This window comes from Solanum verrucosum, unplaced genomic scaffold (assembly GCF_900185275.1).
Source record: "Solanum verrucosum unplaced genomic scaffold, falcon-dt-bn FXZP01000009.1, whole genome shotgun sequence".
Classification (NCBI taxonomy): Eukaryota; Viridiplantae; Streptophyta; class Magnoliopsida; order Solanales; family Solanaceae; genus Solanum; species Solanum verrucosum.
Genome location: NW_026020231.1, coordinates 850,705 through 875,908, shown reverse-complemented (window position 1 = coordinate 875,908; position 25,204 = coordinate 850,705). Strand labels below are relative to the sequence as shown.

Genomic DNA, 25,204 nt, shown 5'->3' with positions numbered 1-25,204 from the left:
GATTAGCGGCAAATATTAACAAACACGCAAACACAATAAAATAAAGAGGGAAAGAAACTCGGGCCCAAGTTTGGTTTTCTGTCCGCCTGGACCAATACTTGGGCCCATTTTTGTTTTGGACCTTTGGCCCATTTAAATCACTGGTACCTGTCCTAGTCTAACAAAAATAGATATTTTTCTTTTGGGCCTAAGGCCCAGTTCCTTCACATGTCCTAAGAACTAACAAATAATAGTAAATAAGTGGGCTTAGGCCCAAAATACAAATTTTGAATTAAGACGGGGTCTTTGGCCCAATCTTTTCAATTTCTCGATTGTCGGCTCTTTCAACTTTGGGACCTGTTCGTCAATTTTTAAGCTGGCTGACTCAAAAAAAGAAAATTGGGCCTTCGTGGCCCGATTCGAAGTGCGAAAAGGTGTAGGATTTGAGTCCAACTCGGACTCCATACGAAATCACATGATACAGAAAAAGAGGAACATATTAGCCGAATGAAAGAGACATGGAATAAATAATAAACTAATGAGATAAAATAAAATAATATAAAAGAGGCTACTACTTTAAACAACCAAAGCAGGGAGAACATGCATAGTCTAAGAAATAAAATAAAATCAATGACTGCTCCAAACTTATCCAAGTATTAAGGCCAATGGGGCATTGATTACATTACTTCAAGCATGCAAATAAGGCACCAAAAGAAATAACAACGAGAGCGACGACACAAGTCTTAACCAATTTAAAACCAAAATATTAAACAAGTAATCATTGGATCAATTATATGAAAATGGAGAAGCAAAATGAAATAGAATAAAAAATAAAAGTGGGACCAGTAGCTATACTAATGAACATAGGAATCATATTCCATGTAATGGTGGGGATGCAGTGACGAATCCATTTTTAGAATATTGAGCATGCTATTTTAACGATCGTCTTAACGAATTCAGCGACCAAATAAAGTGAGCAACACATACTAAACTGACATTCTTATGCGAACTCACTTCTTTAACAGATTCAGAAATCAAAAGAGGTTCAGAACATGTGTGTGCCAATTCGCATAAATGCTCAGAAAGAAAAGAGATAAGCAACGACTCGGAAAGAAAACAAGAATTGCAACAAGCTGTAATTTTAAAAAAAGATCAAAACCTTGCATTTTATAACTCAACTACAAATGGTGAGCATTTTCAATTTAAATTTAAACAAAATAAGGACATAAACTCGATTCAAACAAAGCATGCTGAATAATGAGATAACCACGAGCTAAAGTAAAATAGGGCAGCCAGTTAATGCACTCAACACACGGTAACTAGTACAACATACTACTTCATATCAGCTAAATTTCGAGATTTCGTTTTCATTTAGGGAGAAGGCAGGCCAAAAAAAATAAAATAGTAAAACAAAAACAAGTTGACAAACAAAAGAAATAAAGGCATACAGTCATTAACATTCAGGCAAATAAACTTAAGAAGAGATAATGGAATACTCTTAAAATAAATATCACCAACGCAACGGATCTAAGCACGAACAAACAGGAACGAAAACGACACTCATTAGTAGATAATAGAATAACTAAAACGTCATAAATAAGGTGTTTAGATATACTAAGAACTCGGCGACCATCAGTAATAACACCAAACTTTCCAAAAATATCCCTTTTTTAAAATAGAAAGGACAAGAAAAGTCAAGAAAACTAATACCTTTTTTAATGCAGCGAAATGGGGACGGCAAACGAGCTGAGCAACGATCTTTCAACCACAAAATCGATTTACGGACAGCAAACGAGAAAACCAGGCGGTAACTCGAACTCGAGTAAACTTAGGGAAGCAACGACGAACAAACTAGAAGAAATGAAGCCCTGAAAATTAACTCTTTTCTCCTCTTTCGAATATATTTTGTATGGATTTTTATGACCACTTGCTTAAGCTATTCTATACGCTTTAGTTTAGAAAATTTTCAGCTCAAAAAATCTGCCCACTATTCTCCGCGAAAAAAAATATTTTTTTTTTCCTCTTTTTCTTTGACTAAAAACAGAAGAAATATATAGAAAAGGTTCAAGCTCTAGGATGTCATTTGGGCGGGATTTTTGAGTTGAAAAGGGTGTATTTTGAAATTTGAACGAAGCGTTCTTGGGTGGACATAACTTTCACGTGATTTGGTCAGATTTATGCTCGAAATGGTGAGCTCGTTTTTGAAGCCATATCTGCTATGTGCTGGACTCATATGCATTTTGATGAATATATTGAAATAGATAAAGCAAACTTGCATAAAAATGGTGTAGCATTTTTTATCTTTTTGGCTGACAAAGTTGGAATTCCCTTGTATTAAAATGAGAAAGAAGACAGGAGGGGGCTGCTTAGGATTGTCATTTGCCAGCTGTTGTTGCTGGGTTATGGCCTGGTTGTTTAGTATGCTGTTGAATGTATTGTAGTGTATTTGGGCTGGGTATTATTGTGGGATTGGGTCGGCTATTGCATTGAGGAAGAAAAGGGTACTAGTTAGGCGTATGTACTGTATTGTTACTGGGGAAAAGAATGGGATGAATTATTTGTTAAATTGGAAGATTTGGAATGGATTATTTTAAGTTGGAATTGGAGAAAATAATTGGTCTTGAGAGTTAGGAAGTGGGCCCTTGAAAATTTGGATTCAAAATTGGATAAAAACGTTAAAAGAGAAATGGGAGTGGCCACCAATTTGCAAATTGCTAAATTGTAATTATAGTCATATAAAATTCAAAATAGTCGACTTGGGTTAATTTAGTGAATCCGGCTAGAAATTGAATAAAATAAATTAATATAATTAACTAACGAGCTTCTTAATCTTAACAAAAGTAAAATAATTAACTTAATTATAAACTAATAACTCGAAATTATAACTATAACTTAAAGTAAATTAATAAAATAAAATATTTAACTAAATTGTAAAATCCTTTGTGATGATTTTTCAAATATTTATAAAATAATGAGATTGTAAAAATATACATATTTATTATTTAAAATGACAAAATTACTCTCTTCTTTTAAAAAATAAAATTAAAAAAACTTGGAAGTATTTTGAATTTCCTGAAACTCGTTAATTCAAAATTACAACCATCACAAATAAAAATATAAAATCTTTTTGAGACAATTTTTGAATATTCATGAAATACATTAATTATATATATAATATATAAAGCATATATATTATTTAAAAATTATATGTATACATATATATAAAATGACAAAACTATTTAAGATAACTTGCAAACTATAATTATTTTATTTTCTTGAAATTTTTATAAAACTAAAACTTTTAAATCATTTGAAAATTGGAGAAGCTCAATGATTAATTTACATCGGGGAGGGTCAAAATTGGATGTCAACAAAGATGATGGACTTATCATCTCTCAGAAGAAGTTTGTTCTTGACATGCTAAAAGATTACAAGATTGCAAACATGAGCAGCTTCTCATCTTCTCTTGATCCTGCATTCAAACTCCATGCAAAGGAAGGAACTCCTTTAACAGAACCACTTTTCTACAGAAAACTTATTGGAAGGCTGAATTTCTTGACCAATACTAGGATGGACATATCATATAGTGTATAACATCTCAGCCAGTTCATGCAAGATCCTAGAGAGCCACATTTGCAAGCAACATTTCATCTACTGAGATTTCTCAAAGCAGACCCCACACTGGGATTTTTTATGCCCAAAGATCAGTCTTACAATGTCAAAAATTATTGTGACTCTGACTGGGCTGCATGTCCTGATACCAGGAAGTCAGTAAGTGGCTATATTATGTTACTGGGTAACAGTCCACTAAGCTGGAAGTCCAAGAAACAAGAGACCATATCTTTGTCCTCAGCAGAGGCAGAGTATAGGGCTTTAAGGAAAGTTGCAGGAGAATTAGTTTGGCTCAGCAGATTACTCACATAACTTACATTGCCAATACCAACACCTATAGAAGTATACTGTGATAGCTAATCAGCCCTTCATATAGCTCGAAATCCAGTATTTCATGAACGCACTAAGCATATTGAAGTAGATTGTCACTTTGTACGGAAGCTGCTTCAGACAGGTCTCATTTCATTGCATCACATAAGTTCTGATAATCAACTGGCAGATATACTAACTAAGACATTAACTGGAATCAAGCATTCAGCAACATTGAGCAAGTTGTCTGTGTTCTCTACACCTCCAACTTGAGGGGGGATGTTATGATTTAGCTAATTATGTTACTAGTCTAATTAGTTAGTTAGTTAGTAATAGTTAGTCAGCTGAATTATGTTACTGTTGGTAAATTGACAGCTCATTAGTTAGTTAGATATTTTGATTCCTTTTTGTATAAATACATTGTCTCCTCATAATGAAAATCAGTTGGTTGATTCTCTCCGTACTCTTTTCTTCACTGATTTCTCTCTTCACTGCATTCATAGATGATCAGCCATGGTTATGAGTTGATTTTGACAATCTTGATCGTGCAATCTGAGTCGCAATGAAAAACTATTGTCAATGCGGCTCGGATGGAGTAGTAATGTTGATGTCAATGGTGGGCGCAAATAAGTTTTGCTTGTTCCCCTAAGGGTGTGTTTGGTATGAAGGAAAATGTTTTCCATGGAAAATGTTTTCCTAGAAAATGTTTTCCAGGAAAACAAGTTGATTTTTGACTTATTTTCTCATGTTTGGTTGGTGAGTAGAAAATATTTTTCGGAAAAGATATTTAGTGTTTGATTTATGAATGAAAAATATTTTTGAGAAATATCTTTTATTTTTATTAGAGTAGAAAATAATTTTTGAAATTGAAAATAGTTTTGAAAAACAAACTTAAATTTTTTTTTGGGGGGTGGGGGGTGGTAGGGGGTGGGTGAAGGGGGGGGGGGGTTGAGTGTAGGGGTGAAAAAATGAAATTTTGAAACTGAAAATATTTTTTAAAAACAAACTTGAAATTTAAAAAAAAATTTGGGGGTGGGGGTGAGGGGGGCTGGTAGGGGGTGGGTGGGTGGGGGTCGAGGGTAGGAGTGAAAAAATGAAATTTTGAAATTGAAAATATTTTTTAAAAACAAACTTGAAATTTTTTATTTTTTTTTGGGGGTGGGGGTGGGGGGCTGGTAGGGGGTGGGTGGGTGGGGATCGAGGGTAGGGGTGAAAAAATGAAATTTCGTAATTGAAAATATTTTTTAAAAATAAACTTGAAATTTTTTATTTTTTTTGGGGGTGGGGGTGGGGTGGGGGGGCTGGTAGGGGGTGGGTGGGTGGGGGTCGAGGGTAGGAGTGAAAAAATGAAATTTTGAAATTGAAAATATTTTTTAAAAACAAACTTGAAATTTTTTATTTTTTTTTGGGGGTGGGGGTGGGGGGGGGGGGCTGGTAGGGGGTGGGTGGGTGGGGATCGAGGGTAGGGGTGAAAAAATGAAATTTTGAAATTGAAAATATTTTTTAAAAATAAACTTGAAATTTTTTATTTTTTTGGGGGGTGGGGGTGGGGGGGGGGCTGCTGGTAGGGGGTGGGTAGGTGGGGATCGAGGGTAGGGGTGAAAAAATGAAATTTTGATATTGAAAATATTTTTTAAAAACAAACTTGAATTTTTTTATTTTTTTTGGGGGTGGGGCGGCTGGTAGGGGGTGGGTGGTTGGGGTCGAGGGTAGGGGTGGAAAAATGAAATTTTGAAATTGAAAATATTTTTTTAATATAATTTTTAATATTTTTTTGGGAGGGGGTGGGGGTAGGGATGAGGTCGGGGTAAAAAAATTGAATTTAAAAACAAACTTTATATTTTTTATTTTTTTGGGGAGGGGTTGGTTGGGGGTGGTTTGAGGAATAAATTGATTTTTCAATAAAATATAATTGTAATTTGAAGTTCGAAGAGAGTTTTGGAAAATGTTTTCCTTAAGTTTAGAAGGGAAGTCATTTTCCTTAAATTTGAGGAAAATGAGTTGATTTGAAAAACATTTTCCAAAACATTTAGCCCAACCAAACATGAGAAAATTGGAAAACATTTTCCGGAAAATGTTTTCCTTCATACCAAACACACCCTAAGTTTTCTCTTGTTTACACTATTAAGAAGAAACTTCACTTGTTCCCTTAAGTTTTCTCTTGTTTACACTATTAAGAAGAAATTTCACTATTGTGTCCTTGAGTGAACAATTAACGTAGCCGTGATTGATGGGTGAGGATAATTTATTGTTTGAGTATACATAATTAGGTATTGAAATTCACCACAATAAAAAAAATATGATGAAAAAATTGAATTGAGTATACAAAATAAATCTTGACAGTGACAAGATATGATGATAAATGTGCTACTTACTACCATTAATATGATTTGTTATCTTCTTTGCCTTTTAATAATAAGTATGTAAAATTTACCGTTTTCCTAAATGATAATAAAGGGATTTCACCTAATAAAGATGTTTGTGGAATTTCGTTTCTCATACTCCATTTTTTCGTACATGTCCATTGTGGAAACAATTTCAACCGTAATTATGATCGATATGTTTATTTGGACCACTAAAAGTAGTTAAACAGAATAATCAATTTGATGTAGATGAATTTGGAACTTTATTAACATTTATTAAATTGTGATATAATTGACTTGAGACAAAGTTTGGTAGTATCAAAAGACTTTGCCATGTTTTGAAATAATTCTAAAAAATATATAACTTTATTGATTTTTTTATCAAATATATATGTGATATGAATAAAATATTAGTAGTATCATTAAATATTTAACAAAATGCATATATCATTTTTTAAAAACTAATCTTAGAAAATGTATCGTATAAATTAGGACTTAATAGATTTTTAAGGCTAATAAAGAACCTTGCTACAACAAACATCTATATCAAAACAGAAGCATACTTTGATTGATTGGTTTCAGGACATATAAATTTGAATCAAATATTTCTAAAATAAGATAGAGATAATTTACAAACTTATCATTTTTAAGGTTATGTTTCCCTTGAATTTATAAATTTTTTAAAAAACTTGATCATTTTTCAAACCAAAACAATGGTGATATTTTAGATACAAAAGAGAAAAAATGATAGTTAAAATGTGTTTCAATAAGAATTTGATTACAATTCAGATAAGAAACTCACATACTCAATAATTTAATATGAAACTACTCGCACACTTAACAATTCAATATAAAACTATGAAAAAAACTTTAAATGTGTTTTAAAATCTTTTGATTTAAGGAAATACATTTTAAAGTTTGTAGAAGTCAATAATTTCTCAAATGGTTTAGTAAAAAATCAAACCGTAAAAAAAAAAAAGAACTCCTCAAATGTAAAATATACTTAACAGTTAACACAGTCAGATTGCACACTGTTAACTAATTTGATACTCCTCTAAAGATGGTCATGGAAAATATCTATAATCTCTTCAACTTAGGCATATATAGCTCTAATGGTAAGAATCTTTTATTGATTGCAATTATTATTTTTTCTATTTTCAATCGAATACTTTCCCGTGTAAATTTATATAACACAATTTGACTAAATAAAGTTTAAGAAATGTGAAAAGATTTAGGCAAATTTTAAAATTATCCTTAACAAAGTATATATTTGTGGACTTTGTACCAAATAAATGGGACCATACATGAATGAAATATATCACTTTCGCTGTTCCTATTTAGGCTTCATTTGTTACGCTTAATGCATCATTTATATTCGTCCCACTAAATGTGCTTGATTTTAAGGTTGAAGCTTAATCATTTAAATTCACTCAATTAAGTCCATTTATAATTTATTTTAAAAAAAATAATCTCTTCATGAATCTGAAAATATCTAAACGAATTAAATCTGTAAGAGAGTTTTAATATCAATCAAATTTATATAATTTCATATGCACATTCAGATATTGAAAACAATCAGTTAATCATTTAGTCTTCAGATTTGGAGACCACATCTTAATATTCATATGTGTATTCTAATCTAGACATCTATAATCTTAATGCACATGCGTATTCAAAATCAGACGTCTTAATCTTAATGAAAATTAGGTCTTATTTGTCACAATTTTACATTTCACGTCATTTAAGAAATTAGGTAAGTTTTCAATCAATGAACATGAGTTGATTTGTTTTAATTAGTTAATTTGACCAATGAGCGTAAATTTATTTACTTAATTTTTTCTATATTGATCAAATATATATTTTTAATTCTAATAACTTTCAACCGTAAATTAGAAAAAATAATATCATTTATGCATTGATTTTATGAAATGACAAATATTAAAGACGATAGGTAAATAAGAACATAAGAACTATTGATTAAAGATTACTTCATCCGTTCATTTTTAATTATCATGATTTTCTTTTTTAGAGTCAAACTACAAGAACTTTGACTAACATTTTATGATGATTTATTATCACATTAATATGCAGAAAAATTTAAATATTCAAAATATCAAATTAATGTAATTTAATTTAATTTTAAAAATTAGTCAAATTGACTTTTGGAAAATACAGTAAAAGTGGACTATATTATTTAATTATTTATAACTTAAAATAAAAGAGTATCAGGGAGTATTAATACTTTTTCCTTTCTAGAGAAAAATATTCAAAAATATAGTTGTCAACGGTCAAGATAATAATTAGTTGTATGTGGTCGGTCAACTAATGAGTTATTGACTTAAATAAAATGTGGTAGAAAATTATTTTCCATTTGCTCTGTTAATTAAGTAGAAAAAAAGGAAACCACCAAATCACACACATTTGTTTCTTTGGCCTTGCAAGTTTAATCACTTTCCCATTTTCCTTTCTTCTTCTCCCAATATTCACCGCCTGAACGCCGGTCCAGCGGCTCCCCTCATCGGCAACTGAGAAAAATGTCTGAAAATCATCCTCATGTTCTCATCTTTCCTTATCCAGCACAAGGCCATATGCTTCCTCTTCTGGATTTCACTCATCAGCTAGTCAACAATGGAGTAGCCATCACTATTTTAGTCACCCCCAAAAATCTCCCAATCTTAGACCCTCTTCTCTCCAGGAACCCATCAATAAAAAATCTCGTTTTGCCTTTTCCATCTCACCCTTCAATTCCCGCCGGCGTAGAGAACGTCAAGGACCTTCCTGCTAATGGGTTCCGTTCCATGATGTACAATCTCGGAAAACTTCGAGATCCCATATTGGAATGGTTCCGCAACCACCCTTCGCCGCCGTCAGCCATAATTTCCGATATGTTTTTGGGGTTTACTCACGAAATCGCCACCCAGCTCGGTATTCGCCGGTACGTATTCTCCACCTCCGGCGCGTTGGCCCTATCTGTTGTTTATTCACTTTGGCGTGAAATGCCCAAAAGGAAAGACCCCAACGATGAAAACGAAAATTTTCACTTCCCCAATATCCCCAATTCCCCGAAATTCCCTTTCTGGCAGCTCTCTCCTATTTACCGGAGTTATGTTGAAGGAGACCCAAGTTCGGAATTCATCAGAGAATGCTATCTCGCTAATATAGCGAGTCACGGAATCGTTTTCAACACGTTTATGGAACTGGAAAATGTTTATTTGGATCATCTGATGAAAGATTTGGGTCACAACAGGGTATGGTCTGTTGGACCAGTACTTCCTCCGGGAGAGGATGATGTTTCCGGCCAATCAAACAGAGGCGGTTCGAGCTCTGTTTTAGCTAGTGAAATATTAGCATGGCTCGACAAATGTGAAGATCACTCGGTTGTATACGTCTGTTTCGGCAGTCAAGCTGTGTTAACAAACAAACAAATGGAGGAACTAGCCATAGCTTTGGACAAAAGTGGTGTCAAATTCATTTTGTCAGCGAAAAGAGCCACCAAAGGACACGCTTCAAATGATTACGGCGTGATTCCGTCTTGGTTTGAGGAAAAAGTGGCTGGACGGGGCCTGATTGTTAGAGACTGGTCCCCGCAAGTGTTGATATTAAAACACCAAGCTATAGGCGCATTCTTGACTCACTGTGGTTGGAATTCGACTCTCGAAAGTTTAATAGCCGGTGTACCAATGTTAACATGGCCGATGGGTGCTGACCAATTTGCCAATGCGAATCTTTTAGTTGACGAGCATGAGGTAGCTATTAGAGCTTGTGAAGGTGCGCAAACGGTACCAAATTCGGACGAGTTGGCTAACTTACTGGCGGAAGCTGTGCAAGGAAACAACGTAGAAGAGCGAAGACTTCGTGCATCGGAGCTAAGAAAAGTTGCAATTAATGGCATTAAAGAAGGTGGGAACTCATTCAAAGATTTGGCAGCGTTCGTAAAAAAATTAAGGGAGGAGGCTACAAAAATCGAAACGAAATTTTTAGGCAATTAAAAATTCTAGAAAGGCTACATCGTTGGATTTATCGTTTACAATACCAATATGTAAGCATAGATTATTTTATCTATTAGATATGGAAATAAACATTATGGGTAAGTGTTTGCAAATTTGAACGTTGAATATAATGATAAGCAAATATGTTTGGTGAGTCTAATAATATGCAATTAAACTGTTTGGTGAAAAAATGCTTGTGTTAAATGACTAAAATGCTTTCAAAGCTATTTACAAAAAATGAAAAAAAGGACTTTTGTTTATAAGTATTTTATTTTTTAAATATAATTGTCTAATAGAAGTATTATATTAAGTCAAATCGTTATTAGTATAAATTAAACCAACTACCCTCATAGTGATCAACGTTACCGACTTTTCCAATGTTGTAGGTCAGGCCAGTGGAAATATTAGGTCTGCTTTTTTGTATTTTCCACAAACTTTCTTTTAACTTCAACAATATATTGGCAGAATAATCTGATGGATCCTTATAGAGTTTATATTATGAATCCTTTTATTTGATCCTTTTTTAACTGAACCATTAAATTCAATCAAATTCAATATTTTAAGCCTTTTTAATTATTGACCAAGTTTATGTGGCAACTTAATTATTGTGTTGACACAAATGCGTGATATCACGCGTTGAAGGGGCGTGAACATTAAAATTTAGACTAAAAATATTTTTTTTAAAAACAAAACAAAAATAAGAAAATTAAAAATATTTTTTTTACTTCTTTCTTCTTTTCCTTCCCCACCAACCCTTATTTCTCTCTTTTTTCCCCTTCCCTTCCCAGCCCTCTCCAACTTCTCTTTTTTTTTTCTTCATATTTTCTTTCTTTATGGGAAACGATAATGTATTGGTGATGTAGATATATGTAATCTTTTCATTTTTTTGGTAATTTAAAACCCATGGGGTGACAAAGATTCAATAGTTTTGAATAGAGCTGTCAAAATGGGCTTGGCCCGCTAGGAATGAGGTTTTTAGCCCAGCCTCAATTGGCCCGCTAGCCTCATAGGCCCAATCCGTAAGCCTCAGAGGCCAGCCCGTGAGCTATGATTATTTTTTATATATATTTTTAGTAGTGTTTTATTTGTAAAGTTTTTATCAATAAATATTTTTTTTAAAAAAAATCAAGTCTTTTAAACTAGCTAGCTTTTTGTGGGAGGAATGACGGAACGATCAACTTTTTTCCGCTAAATCTTAAGTTGACTATTATGAATTTTTGTAAGTATTCACCGAAGTGTGTGATTCATAAATGTATTTTTGTAAGTATTCATCGAAGTGTGTGATTCATAAATGAAAATTTGTATGTATTGATGTCGTGTTTGTATACGTCAACGTTCGATACTCTTTCTAAGAGAGTAATATTCATTTTTTGGTTGAAGGGCCAATCCGTCCCAACCCGTGGCCCGCTTAGGGCTGGGTTGGACTGCTAATTTATAGCCCCTTTAATTAAAAGGGCTAGCCCGTCCCAACCCATTTAACTCTGTAGCCCGTTAGGGTTGGGTTGGGTTGATTCAACCCATTTTGACAACTCTAGTTTTGAAGGATGAAAAGTAATTGTTGGATATCTTTGTGAAATTAGGTGAAATGTGTTATATAAAATTGTGTACAAATATTATGATATATTGAATTATTTTAATGGTGATTTATTGGCATCAAAGGTGAAAAATGATTTATTGTGGTTCAAATGATGGTAGATGGTTACGATTAAGATTTGCAATGATAAAAACTTTGAGAAAAGCTGAACTATGATTTTTAAGAACTTGAAGGGCCTTGTCACGGTAAAAGACCCTGAAGAAGATTTTTTTTTTTTTTGAGAATAGAGATGGTGTTAAGGGTGGTTGTGGATTGAGGAATGAGAAGGAAATGTGAAAGAAATAACTATTTTATTTTATTTTTTAAAATAGAAAACTTATTATTTTTGTCTTTTGTGGAGTAACATATTTGGTTAATAATTTTAAAATAGTTATGAATAAATTATGAAGTGACATTAATATATGTGACGTGAATATGACATGTCATTTATCTAAAAGAGAGTGAGCTACACACACGACTGAAGAGATTTAAAAGTCTCATTTTATTAAGTTCAAGAATTCAGTTGACAAAAGATCAAGTAGAAAGGCTCAGAATACAAACTTATGTCAGTATAAGGGTCCATAACCATAAGGTCATTTCGCCACAATATATGCGTCGTCTTACTTCATATCATATTGAGTAGTATTTTTCTTGTTCAAACTTCTTGGTCGTTGCTTCATCTTTTATTTTGAATGACGTTGATAGTGAGGAAAAAATATTTATTTAATTAAGTTGAAGAATCATTGTTAAGTTAGTATTTATCTTGTCTGTGGTTGGAAGAGTTGGTGCAGGGCTAGGGCGAAATGTTAACTTATATTGTGAACGAGGGCGAGAAGGCATGCTTCGCCAGCTGCATAACTAATATAATTAAGCTTGCGAAAATTCTACCCTTCAAATCCCCACGACAGATTATACTCCAAATATAAAGTTCTCTATTTTTTCAAACAACCAATTCCAACTCAATTCTCTATTTTACTCTTTAAAAAATAAAGTCATATTTTTATTTCTCCTCAATATTATATTATTATTTCTATTTCATTCTTATTTTCTTATTTCATGATACACAAAATTTATTTTATTTTTTTCAAATAATCACTAAATAATTTTCATGTAATATAAAAATTTATTTTTTCAAATTCTTTACTTAATATAAAATTATATTTTTCCTAAATTTTATAAATAACATAAATTGCAAGTTAATATTATATAATATACAAGTTAATAGACAATTCAAATAAAAGTGAAATTATTAATGAAGATTATTACATTGCTCCCATAAATGCTCTATTAATGCATTACAGAGTTCAAAATGAGCATTTTTATCCTTAATTATTTTATGTTTAGCAAAAGATTGTTTTAATCGGAGATTTTCATGCAACAAGAACAACTACGGATAATTGAAAAAAGAAAACAATAAGCACCACCGCAATCACAACTACACTAATTATGTGGATCATATACTAATTTTTTTCGAATATTGTTAAATCTGAAAAATGACCTACCGAATTACTTAATTATCGTTGTGATAAAATCATTATGTTATGTATTGTTATCTTGTATTTACATTATTATGTCATGTATTGTATTTTTAAATTAAAATTTTCATCTTATCATTTTAATTTTGTGTGTTCTTCATAGTGAAAATTAATAATGATTATTAATTCGGGATGAAAGTAGTATATATTAAATAATATATTTTTAAAAATGTTATATTACATTTAAAATGAATTACTAATATTAGAGATATAATTAATGGTCTTATATGAAAAATAATATGTTAAGTACAAAATAATAAAAATAATAATAAAATAATAAAAAAATGAAATAGAGAGTCATTTAGAGGGAGGTTGGAGAGCACATTCTCTATTTTACTCTCCAAATATAGAGAATGGAGAGTAAAATAGAGTGAGATCGGATATGGTCCTCCATGTAGAACTTTATTTTGTGTTGTTACCAAAAAAAACACACTTTAATTTGGGAATATTAAAACCACAAACCAATATTTTTCACTAAGGGTTGATTATTTTAATTCCAATAATCACTACATGAAACTTTTCTAGCGGCTGCCCATAGGCCATGGCAAATATGCATATCCACATGTGGTGTAGCAGATATACTTGCTTTTCTCTCCATTAAAGTTTTTGAGTTTGAATTATATATAAATAAAAAAAGTTTTTTTATAAAAAGTTATTTTAACGTGGATATCAAACTACGAATATAAAATAAAAATACATAAATAGGCACGATCAGTACGACAAAGAACATTGCGGGGTTGGTTGGAAATTGGAAGTGTCATGAAACAATATATGAAGTGTAGTACTGATAAACTAGTACAAGCAATAGTGGCATTGTCACTCATGACCTCAGTGTGTAAGTCATATATGATATGATAGTTGGGAATTTTGAAACAAAATGGCAATAATTTTTTTCGAAAATTTCAGAAGGACAACTAAATTAATGACGTTTAAATCAGGATTTTCGTAGCAAGGCGCACAAACCCAAGCGTCTTACAAGGCTATGGCAGCTTTTTAGCCTTAGAAGGCGCAGACCCATCTGCATTTTGCAAGTTGTTCTTTTTTAAAAAAAAATAAAATTATTTTCTGAATTAAGTAAAAATTTGCGAATCGAATTTCATTTTAGCATATGAATTTATACAAATTAATAAATTTGAATCCTAATTCAAAAAAGAAACTTCAATGCTTTATGATTATGATTCTACCTATTTTTAGTTTTTAGTTTATGCTTTTTATTTATATATTTTATTTTATTTTTTATTTTTTATTTTATTTGTAATTTTAATACAATATTTATTAAATAATTTTTATTCACTTTATCTAATAATTTTTGACTATTAATTGAAGTATTTTATTTTATATTTTCGTTGAAACATATATCGTGTGAAACTTTTACAGTGTTAATTTAATTCAACACTGTAAAAAAAATAACACACGAAACTACAGTGTTGATTTGATTTAACACTGAAAGTTTCACGTGAAAATATAATGAAAGTAACAAGGTGCAAGGGGTATGTATAATTGTGACTTTTTTTATTTTTTGTTTTACTTTTTTTTTTTGAATTTTTAGTTTATGCTTTTTATATATATACTTTTAAATTTTTTTTATTTGTTTCGACAATTTAAAACATCGGTGGAATCATAATCATAAAGCATTGAAGTTTTTTTTTTTTTGAATTAGGATTCAAATTTACTAATTTGTATAAATTCATATGCTAAAATGGAATTTGATTCGCAAATTTTTACTCAATTCAGAAAACGATTTTTATTTTAATAAAAAAAACAGCCCTGCAAAACGCAGGTGGGTCTGCGCCTTGTAAGGCTAAAAGCTGTCATAGCCTTGTAAGGCGCATGGGTTTCTGCGCCTTGCGGTGGAAACCTGATATAAATGCCGTTAAAATTAGTTGCCCTTTTGATTTGAAAAATAATTTAGTTGTCCTTTTGAAATTTTCAAAAGGTTTTGTTGTCCTTTCGGTTCCGGACCCTGATAGTTTGGGTTACTTTTGGAATGACATATAAAAAGTAACCCAAAAAATCAGATAGGTGTTTGGACATGAATTGGTTGAGATTTCGAAAGAAATTGTATTTGAAGTTAAAAGAAAAGGGATATATGGAAGTTTAATATGTGACATGAAAACATGACTTAAAGTAAAAAAGTTGAATTTTCTTGAAAATTTTCTAAAACCTATTTTTAAAATTTAGATTTTAAATTTCAAGCTTGAAATTGAAACAATGAGTTAATTTAATAAATAATTAATCTCCAAATATTAGACGGAATAAATCAAAAGAAAAATAAGGAAATGTGCATAAATACAGGCGAGATAATCATCTTTCCATCCTTCACTAAACTTTTTCGTTCGAATCTTTTACGTTGAAAAATTTGGAGATCAATTACATATACTATTGTAAATCACAAAACTATGATGATTGTATATATGACAACTTTTGTTCTTCTCAATCACAAGTTATTGCGTGAATTAATATGATATTCCCTATATTATTTTCTTTAACTCGAATATAAAAGTGGTTATATTTAAACAATTTCCCAAATCTTTTTATAAGAAGTTTTTTTTTAATTAAAAAACATTGTCGAACTAATTTTTTTTCTATGGAGTGTATTTTTCTTTTAGTAGGTGTATCTGATGTATATCCAAACTAACTAAGCATTCGACTTAATAATTTGACTATTAAAATGAAATAGAAACTAAGAGAATGTAAACCGCACTAGGCAAGCCCTATACGATAGACTCGACTCCAAAGAGATTGAGGGGAGATCGATCTCGGATCATCCGTGTGCATAACCACCCTCGAAACCAACTGAGTAATTCCGCAGGACAACTAGATAATATTATTATTACTTTTTATTATGCAAAGAAATAAGTAAAAGCCATTTCATATTAGATCCAATTTTAAATAACTATAAATTAAATGAATAACCATATATTATGGGCATAATTTGGGAGATACATGAAAAACAACATAACACCATCAACAAACCCAAATTAAGGTACGTGATAGCACGTGCTTCTACTCTTCTTTGGTGGTGCGTCGTTCTCATTCTACTTTTCTTTGGCGGTACTTCATTAGCTTATGCCTAGTTACGTGTCTTCTCATGACTTTTCAAAATTATCATTCCTATCAGATTTGGGCCCTCAAACACATATATATGACACATTCAAATAAATGTAATTCAGATATTTGAAAGATAAAGTTATGTATAATTTCTAGCTCGTCTCTCTCCCTATGTATCTATATTTCAAAAAGTATATGATAGATAAAATATATGTATTCAGGTATATTCGATTTGAAATTTGGTGTGAAATTATTAATTATTATTTCAAACTAAGAAGAGAATTGATAAACATGGTAGAAATATTTATGTAATTAGGTAGTTTTTCCTATTGTCAAAACTGATACATCTGGCTGAAGTATTACGCAAATATCACCTTTTAAGTCTTCGTTCATATTTTGTTCATGTTCTTGAAAATCTATGTAAATATAAATATCTAGAAGTGGCAAAATATTAAATTACCATCTAATATCTATAAAATTTTAGATTGTGAATTAATGTTTTCTTATAAGTTTGTTAGCTTGATCAAAAGCGATCTTTAGGCCGTAGTTTAAAATGTCCATAAATTTCATTGGGTTTTGGTGAGCTATGTGATGATCTAAATTTAGCAGGCCCAATTCCAAATGTTTTCAAGAAGAATATTTTTCAAAGTTTTACTTAATCAAAACCAAATCCTAATCCTTCATAATATCAATTAGTTAAAAATAAGTTTAGTGAAATGTAGTCGAGGTTTAGTAGGGCAAGGGGGATTATTGATAATTAGTTGGTGATAATTATTTCTACTTATTTCTCGGAACTATAGATGTTTCGCACACATAATTTGTTAGAATGAGCTGAACTATGTAAATGATTGTGATTCAACTGGTTAATTATTGTTGGCTCTTTGAATTCTTGTTAGCACATGTAAAAGTAGTTTTGAAAAATAAAATTTTATTCAAAAAAACATAAAATTCAATGTTCCAATCTAAATTTAACTGTTTGACTCTCAAAATTCAAATTGTATCACAATAGCTTTTGTAGGCCAAAGCAATTGCTTAGATGAAAAAAAGTCAGAGCAAAGGTGAAAACAAGTCTCTTCCACTCCTCTAGAAGTTGAGGATGAGGAAGTGATGGGGCCGACGATGCTCGTTCAAGATAAGATGACGACTGGCTGACTTATCGAACGGATGGACACTTTAATCTTGATCGTGCAATCTATGTCTGCAATGAAAAACTATCGTTGCTGGGATGGAGTAGTAGTGTTTATGTTAATGGTCGGCGCAAATAAGTTCTGCTTGTTCCCCTAAGTTTTTTCTTGTTTACACTATTAAGAAGAAACTTCACTATTGTGTCCTTGAGTGAACAATTAACGTAGCCGTGATTGATGGTTAAGGATAATTTATTGTTTGAGTATACATAATTAGGTATTGAAATTCACCACAATAAAAACAAATATGATGAAAAAATTGAATTGAGCATACAAATAAAAATTTGACAGTGACAAAATATGATGATAAATGTGCTACTTACTACCACTAATATGATTTGTTATCTTCTTTGCCTTTTAATAAGTGTGTAAAATTTACCTTTTTCCTAAATGATAATTAAGCTTTTCCCTAAATGATAATTAAGGGATTTCACCTAACAAAGATGCTTGTGGAATTTCGTTTCTCATACTCCAATTTTTCGTACATGTCCATTGTGGAAACAATTTCCACCCAAATTATGATCGATATGTTTATTTGGACCACTAAAAGTAACTAAACAGAATAATTAATTTGATGTAGATGAAGTTGGAACTTTATTAACATTTATTATATTGTGATATAATTGACTTGAGACAAAGTTTTGGTAGTATCAAAAGACTTTGCCATGCTTTGAAATCATTCTATAAAAAATACAACTTTATTGATTTTTTTTGTCAAATATGTGATATGAATAAAATATTAGTAGTGTCATTAAATATTTATCAAAATGCATATATCATTTCAAAAAAAATAATCTTAAAAAATGTATCGTATAAATTAAGACTTAATAGATTTTTAAGGCTACTAAAGAACCTTGCTACAACAAACATCTATATCAAAACTGTTAAAACAGTGGTTATATGTAATCAGTTGGTTTAGTTAGTTAATTAAGTGAGTTTGTTATTTTGCTAATTAAGCATAGTCGGTTAACACATGTATATAAATAGGACCTCTTGTTAATATGACGCTAAGTCGGTTAATTCCAATTTTACTGTTCCATTCAATCTCTTCTTCTTTCAACTGCTCTCTATCGATCTCACATGGCTTGGAGCATAGCTTTCAACAAAAACAGAAGCATACTTTGATTGATTGGTGATAGGATATATAAATTTGAATCAAATATTTGTAAAATAAGATAGAGATAATTTTCAAACTTATGATTTTTAAGGTTATGTTTCCCTTGAATTTATATTTTTTTAAAAAACTTGATCATTTTTCAAACAATGGTGATATTTTAGATACAAAAGAGAAAAAATGATAGTTAAAATGTGTTTCCATAAGTATTTTTCAAATAATGATGATATTTTAGATACAATCGGACACTTAACAATTCAATATAAAACTATGAAAAAAACTTTAAATGTGATTTAAATTCTTTTGATTTAAAGAAATACATTTTAAAGTTTGTAGAAGTCAATAACTTCTCAAATGGTTTAGAAAAAAATCAAATCGTAAAAAATAAAAATAGAACTCCTCAAATGTAAAAGGGAAAAAGGACAAATATACCCCCGATCTTTCGAAAATAGTATGTCAATATCCTCCGTCATACTTTTCGTCAATTAGTGCTCTTGCCGTCCAATAATCAGTGCATATTTTCCCCTCCCACTAACGGACCACTCATTTTGTACACATGGCACAATCCTAAGCTACAACCCGAGTTGATCAATTATTTAACCCAAATTTTAAAAATCCACCCATAACCAATTTAACCCACCGAATTTACCCACAAATAAACTATGGACCAAAGTTCAACCAATATATCGGCCATCACCGTCAGAGACACAAAAGAACCCATGGAAGAGAGCCACCATTTAAAGGTCCATTACTATGAGAGAGCTGTCCAGATGTGCATGGTGAAACATCCTGTTGTTGTACATCACATATATAAAAATCAATCGATGAAATAATAGATAATACTAAAAATTATAGAAAAATGGGATCACTAAGGATTTGAAAATTGCAGAACCCCAAAAACAAAGAGACAAATAATTAAATGTTTTTCTTATAACAGAGAAAATGGAGAGAATGATTGTTGGTGGATGTTAAATTATTAAAATAATCAAAGCAAAACCCGGAGAGAGTAAAAAGGGTCTCTCTTAAAAGCAAAAATAAATTAAAATACACTTGTTAATGATTTCAAGAAATCATAAAGTAACAGTTGTGTCACCATTAATGTCCCCAACTCAGCTTCTTTCAAGAAGTTGTTGGTTTTCCCATAAATTCAAAAAAAGAAAGTAAAACCCACCAAAAAACTCCAAAAATAAAAAAAATGAGTTTCACTTGAAAACAAAAATAAACAAACAAAAAAAGCCAAATTACCAAATTTCTTTGTTTTTTTTTCCATAAAAAACATAGCAGTGAAAAGGGGTATTTACAGACATAATGTGTTCCATAATAAGCTGAAAAGTTTTAAAAGATGCAAAAGAAAAAGGGTTACCGGAAACAATGGCTGATTCATCTAACTCTGCGGCAATATCCTCCGGTAAAATACCATTACCGCTCCCAATATAAGAAGGGGCAGCAGGAAAAAGTGACTTAGGTAAAACTTGAGGAGGAGCTAAATCTTTAGAGACTTCAAGAACTGGATAGAAATTCCATGGGTTCTTTTGGTGTCTACATTGGCTGAACTTGGTTCATAGTTTGTTGTGGGTAAATCGGGTGGGTTAAATGAATTATGGGTGGGTTTTTAAAATTTTGGTTAAATAATTGGTCAATTCGGATTATGGCTTAGGATTGTGCCACGTGTACAAAATGAATGTTTCGTAAGTGGGAGGGGCAAATGTGCACTGATTATTAGACGACAAGGGCACTGACGGACGAAAAGTATGACGGAGGGTATTAACATACCATTTTCGAAAATTCGAGGATATATTTGTTCTTTTTCCCAATGTAAAATATACTTAACACACATCAGATTGACAAATGAAAAGATTGCACATTGTTAACTAAATACTCCTCTAAAGATGGTCATGGAAAATATCTATAATCTCTTCAACTTTTAGGATGCATATAGCTCTAATGGTAAGAATCTTTTATGGATTGCAATTAGTATTTTTTCTATTTTCAATCGAATACTTCCCCGTGTAAATTTATATAACACAATTTGACTAAATAAAGTTTAAGAAATGTGAAAAGATTTAGGAAAATTTTAAAATTATCCTTAAAAAAGTATATGTTTGTGGACTTTATACCAAACAAATGGGACCATACGTGAATGAAATATATCACTTTCGTTGTTCCAATTTAGGCTTCATTTGTTACGCTTAATGCATCATTTATATTCATCCCATTAAATGTGCTTGATTTTAAGGTTGAAGCTTAATTATTTAAATTCACTCAATTAAGTCTATTTTTTAAAAAAGAACAAACCTCTTCATGGATCTGAAAATATCTGAACGAATTAAATCTGTAAGAGAGTTTTAAAATCAATCAAATTTATATAATTTCATATGCATATTCAGATATTGAAAACAATCAGTTAATCATTTAGTCTTAAGATTTGAAGACCACATCTTAATATTTATATGTGTATTCCGATCAGGGGCGACTCAACATAATTTGTGGCCTAAAGCGAAATTTTTATTAGAGACCTAAAATCTATATAAATTTTATCTATATCTATTTATTTTTCTAAATTTCTAGACGTAAATTACTACTTAATATCTTTTATATAAATGATTTTTCAAAACACTTATTTTTTAATTATTAGTTTTAAGTAAGATTTTATAAATTCAACATTGAAAAACATCCTTTTATTGAGACAATTATTATATGAATTATTAACACAATTTTATAAGTAATAAGTTGATAAACTTTAAAGTTAAGAGTTAGAATCATAGAATTTGATTCAAAAAGTTGATAACTTGGTATACCTACTTTAATATGAAAATTAACAAATAAATTTTAAAAAAAATTGTAATGCACTTTGTTCAACACTTTTCGACTATTGATTCATATTTTTGAGAGTGTATTCTCTAACTATCAAAGATTTGAAGAAATAGAGTGCAAAAAGAGTTACAAAGGATAAATAATGTGAGTGTTAACGAAGAAAATGTAAGAATCCAAAACAATGTTTCCTTAATTTCTTCTATTTGAATGGGGTTAAGATACATAATTTTTTATTTATAAAAATTTGAGGCCCCCAAAAATTGGGGGTTGCAGGCCAATGCCTAAAATTTTATAGGCAAGAGCCGGCCCTGATTCCGATCTAGGCATCTATAATCTTAATGCACATGCGTATTCAAAATCAGACGTCTTAATTTTAATGGAAACAAATTAGGTCTTAGTTGTCACCATTTTTTATTTCACGTCATTTAAGAAATTAGGTAAGTTTTCAATCAATGAACATGAGTTGATTTATTTTAATTAGTTAATTTGACCAATGAATGCAAATTTATTTACTTAATTTTTTCTATGTTGATCAAATATATATTTTTAGTTCTAATAACTTTCAACGGTAAATTAGAAAAAATAATACCATTTATGCATTGATTTTATGAAATGACAAATATTAAAGACGATAGGTAAATAAGAACATAAGAAATATTGTTTAAAGATTACTTCATCCGTTCATTTTTAATTATCATGATTTTCTTTGTTAGAGTCAAACTACAAGAACTTTTATTAACATTTTGTGATAATTTATTATCACATTGATATGCAAAAAAATTTAATAATTTAAATTTTTTATTCAAAATATCGAATTAAGATAATATAATTTAACTTTAAAAATTAGTTAAATTCAAAATTGGACTATATTATTTATAGCTTGAAATAAAAGAGTATCATGGAGTATTAATTACTTTTTCCTTTCTAGAGAAAAATATTCAAAAATATAGTAGTCAACGGTCAAGATAATAATTAGTTAATTGTGGCTGGTTAACTAATGAGTTATTGACTCAAATAAAATGTGGTAGAAAATTATTTCCATTTGCTCTCTTAATTAAGTAGAAAAAAAGGAAACCGCCAAGTCACACATTTGCTCTTTGACCTTGAAAGTTTAATCACTTTCCCATTTTCCTTTTCTTCTTCTCCCAATATTCACCGCCTGAACGCCGGCCCGGCGGCTCCCCTCATCGGCAACTGAGAAAAATGTCTGAAAATCACCCTCATGTTCTCATCTTACCTTATCCAGCACAAGGCCATATGCTTCCCCTTCTGGATTTCACTCATCAGCTAGTCAACAATGGAGTAGCCATCACTATTTTAGTCACCCCCAAAAATCTCCCAATCTTAGACCATCTTCTCTCCAGGAATCCATCAATAAAAACTCTCGTTTTGCCTTTTCCATCTCACCCTTCAATTCCCGCCGGCGTAGAGAACGTCAAGGACCTTCCTGCTAGTGGGTTCCGTTCCATGATGTACAATCTCGGAAAACTTCGAGATCCCATATTGGAATGGTTCCGCAACCACCCTTCGCCGCCGTCAACCATAATTTCCGATATGTTATTGGGGTTTACTCACGAAATCGCCACCCAGCTCGGTATTCGCCGGTACGTATTCTCCCCCTCCGGCGCGTTGTTCCTATCTGTTGTTTATTCACTTTGGCGTGAAATGCCCAAAAGGAAAAACCCCAACGATGAAAACGAATATTTTCACTTCCCCAATATCCCCAATTCCCCGAAATTCCCTTTTTGGCAGCTCTCTCCTATTTACCGGAGCCATGTTGAAGGAGACCCAAGTTCGGAATTCATCAGAGAATGCTATCTCGCTAATATAGCGAGTGACGGAATCGTTTTCAATACGTTTATGGAATTGGAAAATGTTTATTTGGATCATCTGATGAAAGATTTGGGTCACAACAGGGTATGGTCTGTTGGACCAGTACTTCCTCCGGGAGAGGATGATGTTTCCGGCCAATCAAACAGAGGCTGTTCGAGCTCTGTTTTAACTAGTGAAATACTAGCATGGCTTGACAAATGTGAAGATCACTCGGTTGTATACGTCTGTTTCGGCAGTCAAGCTGTGCTAACAAACAAACAAATGGAGGAATTAGCCATAGCTTTGGACAAAAGTGGTGTCAAGTTCATTTTGTCGGCAAAAAGAGCCCTCAAAGGACACGCTTCAAATGATTACGGCGTGATCCCGTCTTGGTTTGAGGAAAAAGTGGCTGGACGGGGCCTGGTTGTTAGAGACTGGTCCCCGCAAGTGTTGATATTAAAACACCAAGCTATAGGCGCGTTCTTGACTCATTGTGGTTGGAATTCGACTCTCGAAAGTTTAATAGCCTGTGTACCAATGTTAACATGGCCGATGGGTGCTGACCAATTTGCCAATGCGAACCTTTTAGTTGACGAGCATGAGGTAGCTATTAGAGCTTGTGAAGGTGCGCAAACGGTACCAAATTCGGACGAGTTGGCTAAGTTACTGGCGGAAGCTGTGCAAGGAAACAACGTAGAAGAGCGAAGACTTCGTGCATCGGAGCTACGAAAAGTTGCAATTAATGGCATTAAAGAAGGTGGGAACTCATTCAAAGATTTGGCAGCGTTCGTAAAACATTTAAGGGAGGAGGCTACAAAAATCGAAGTGTAAAACAAACTTTTGAGGCAATTAAAAATTCTAGAAAGGCTACATCGTTGGATTTATCGTTTACAATACCCATATGTAAGCATAGATTATTTTATCTATTAGATATGGAAATAAACATTATGGGTAAGTGTTTGCAAATTTGCACGTTGAATCTAATAATAAGCGAATATGTTTGGTGAATCTAATAATATGCAATTAATATGTTTGGTGAAAAAATGCTTGTGTTAAATGACTAAAATGCTTTCAAAGCTATTTACAAAAAATGAAAAAAAGGACTTTTGTTTATAAGTATTTTATTTTTTAAATATAATTGTCTAATAGGAGTACTATATTAAGTCAAATCGTTATTATAAATTAAACCAACTACCCTAGAAATTTTTTTCTCATAGTGATCAACGTTACCGACTTTTCCAATGTTGTAGGTCAGGCAAGTGGAAATATTTGGTCTGCTTTTTTGTATTTTCCACAAACTTTCTTTAACTTCAACAATATATTGACAGAATGGTCTGATGAACTCTTATACTTGTACAAGTTTATATTATAATTCTTCTATTTGATCATTTTTCAACTGAACCCTTAAACTTAATCAAACTCAATATTTTAAGCCCTTTTAACCATTGACCAAGCTTATGTGACAACTTAATTATTGAGTTGGCACAAATACATGATATCACGCGTTGAAGGAGCGTGAACATCAAAATTTAGACTAAATTTTTTTTAAAATAAAAAATAAAAATAAGAAAATTAAAAATGATTTTTTTACTTCTTTCTTCTTTTCCTTCCCCACCAACCCTTATTTCTCTCTTTTTTTCCCTTCCCAGCCCTCTCCGGTTTTTTTTTTTTTTTTCATATTTTCTTTCTTTTTGAGAAATGATAATGTATTGGTGATGTAGATATATGTAATCTTTTCATTTTTTTGGTAATTTACAACCCATGGGGTGACAAAGATTCAATAGTTTTGAAGGATGAAAAGTGATTGTTGGATATCTTTGTGAAATTAGGTGGAATGTGTTATGTAAAATTGTATACAAATATAATGAT

The 25,204-nt window shown here is 31.4% G+C and overlaps 3 protein-coding genes across 3 annotated transcripts in view; all 3 read left to right on the top strand.

Moving 5' to 3' along the window:
* Nucleotides 1–25,204, top strand: part of LOC125832506 (inorganic pyrophosphatase TTM1-like) — a 164,024-nt gene that overhangs the window by 37,040 nt on the left and 101,780 nt on the right. The gene's annotated exons all lie outside the window — the stretch shown is intronic.
* Nucleotides 8,762–10,252, top strand: LOC125832195 (UDP-glycosyltransferase 89B2-like). Its single transcript, XM_049511342.1, has one exon. The coding sequence runs from the start codon at nt 8,798–8,800 to the stop codon at nt 10,250–10,252; it is 1,455 nt and encodes a 484-aa protein (XP_049367299.1). The 5' UTR covers nt 8,762–8,797.
* On the top strand, nt 22,632–24,301 carry LOC125832510 (UDP-glycosyltransferase 89B2-like). Its single transcript, XM_049511673.1, has one exon. The coding sequence runs from the start codon at nt 22,727–22,729 to the stop codon at nt 24,164–24,166; it is 1,440 nt and encodes a 479-aa protein (XP_049367630.1). The 5' UTR covers nt 22,632–22,726; the 3' UTR covers nt 24,167–24,301.

Bases quoted from the DNA above. Each gene is read 5' to 3' on its own strand.
- LOC125832195 (XM_049511342.1), top strand. From the start codon at position 8,798: ATGTCTGAAAATCATCCTCATGTTCTCATCTTTCCTTATCCAGCACAA.
- LOC125832510 (XM_049511673.1), top strand. From the start codon at position 22,727: ATGTCTGAAAATCACCCTCATGTTCTCATCTTACCTTATCCAGCACAA.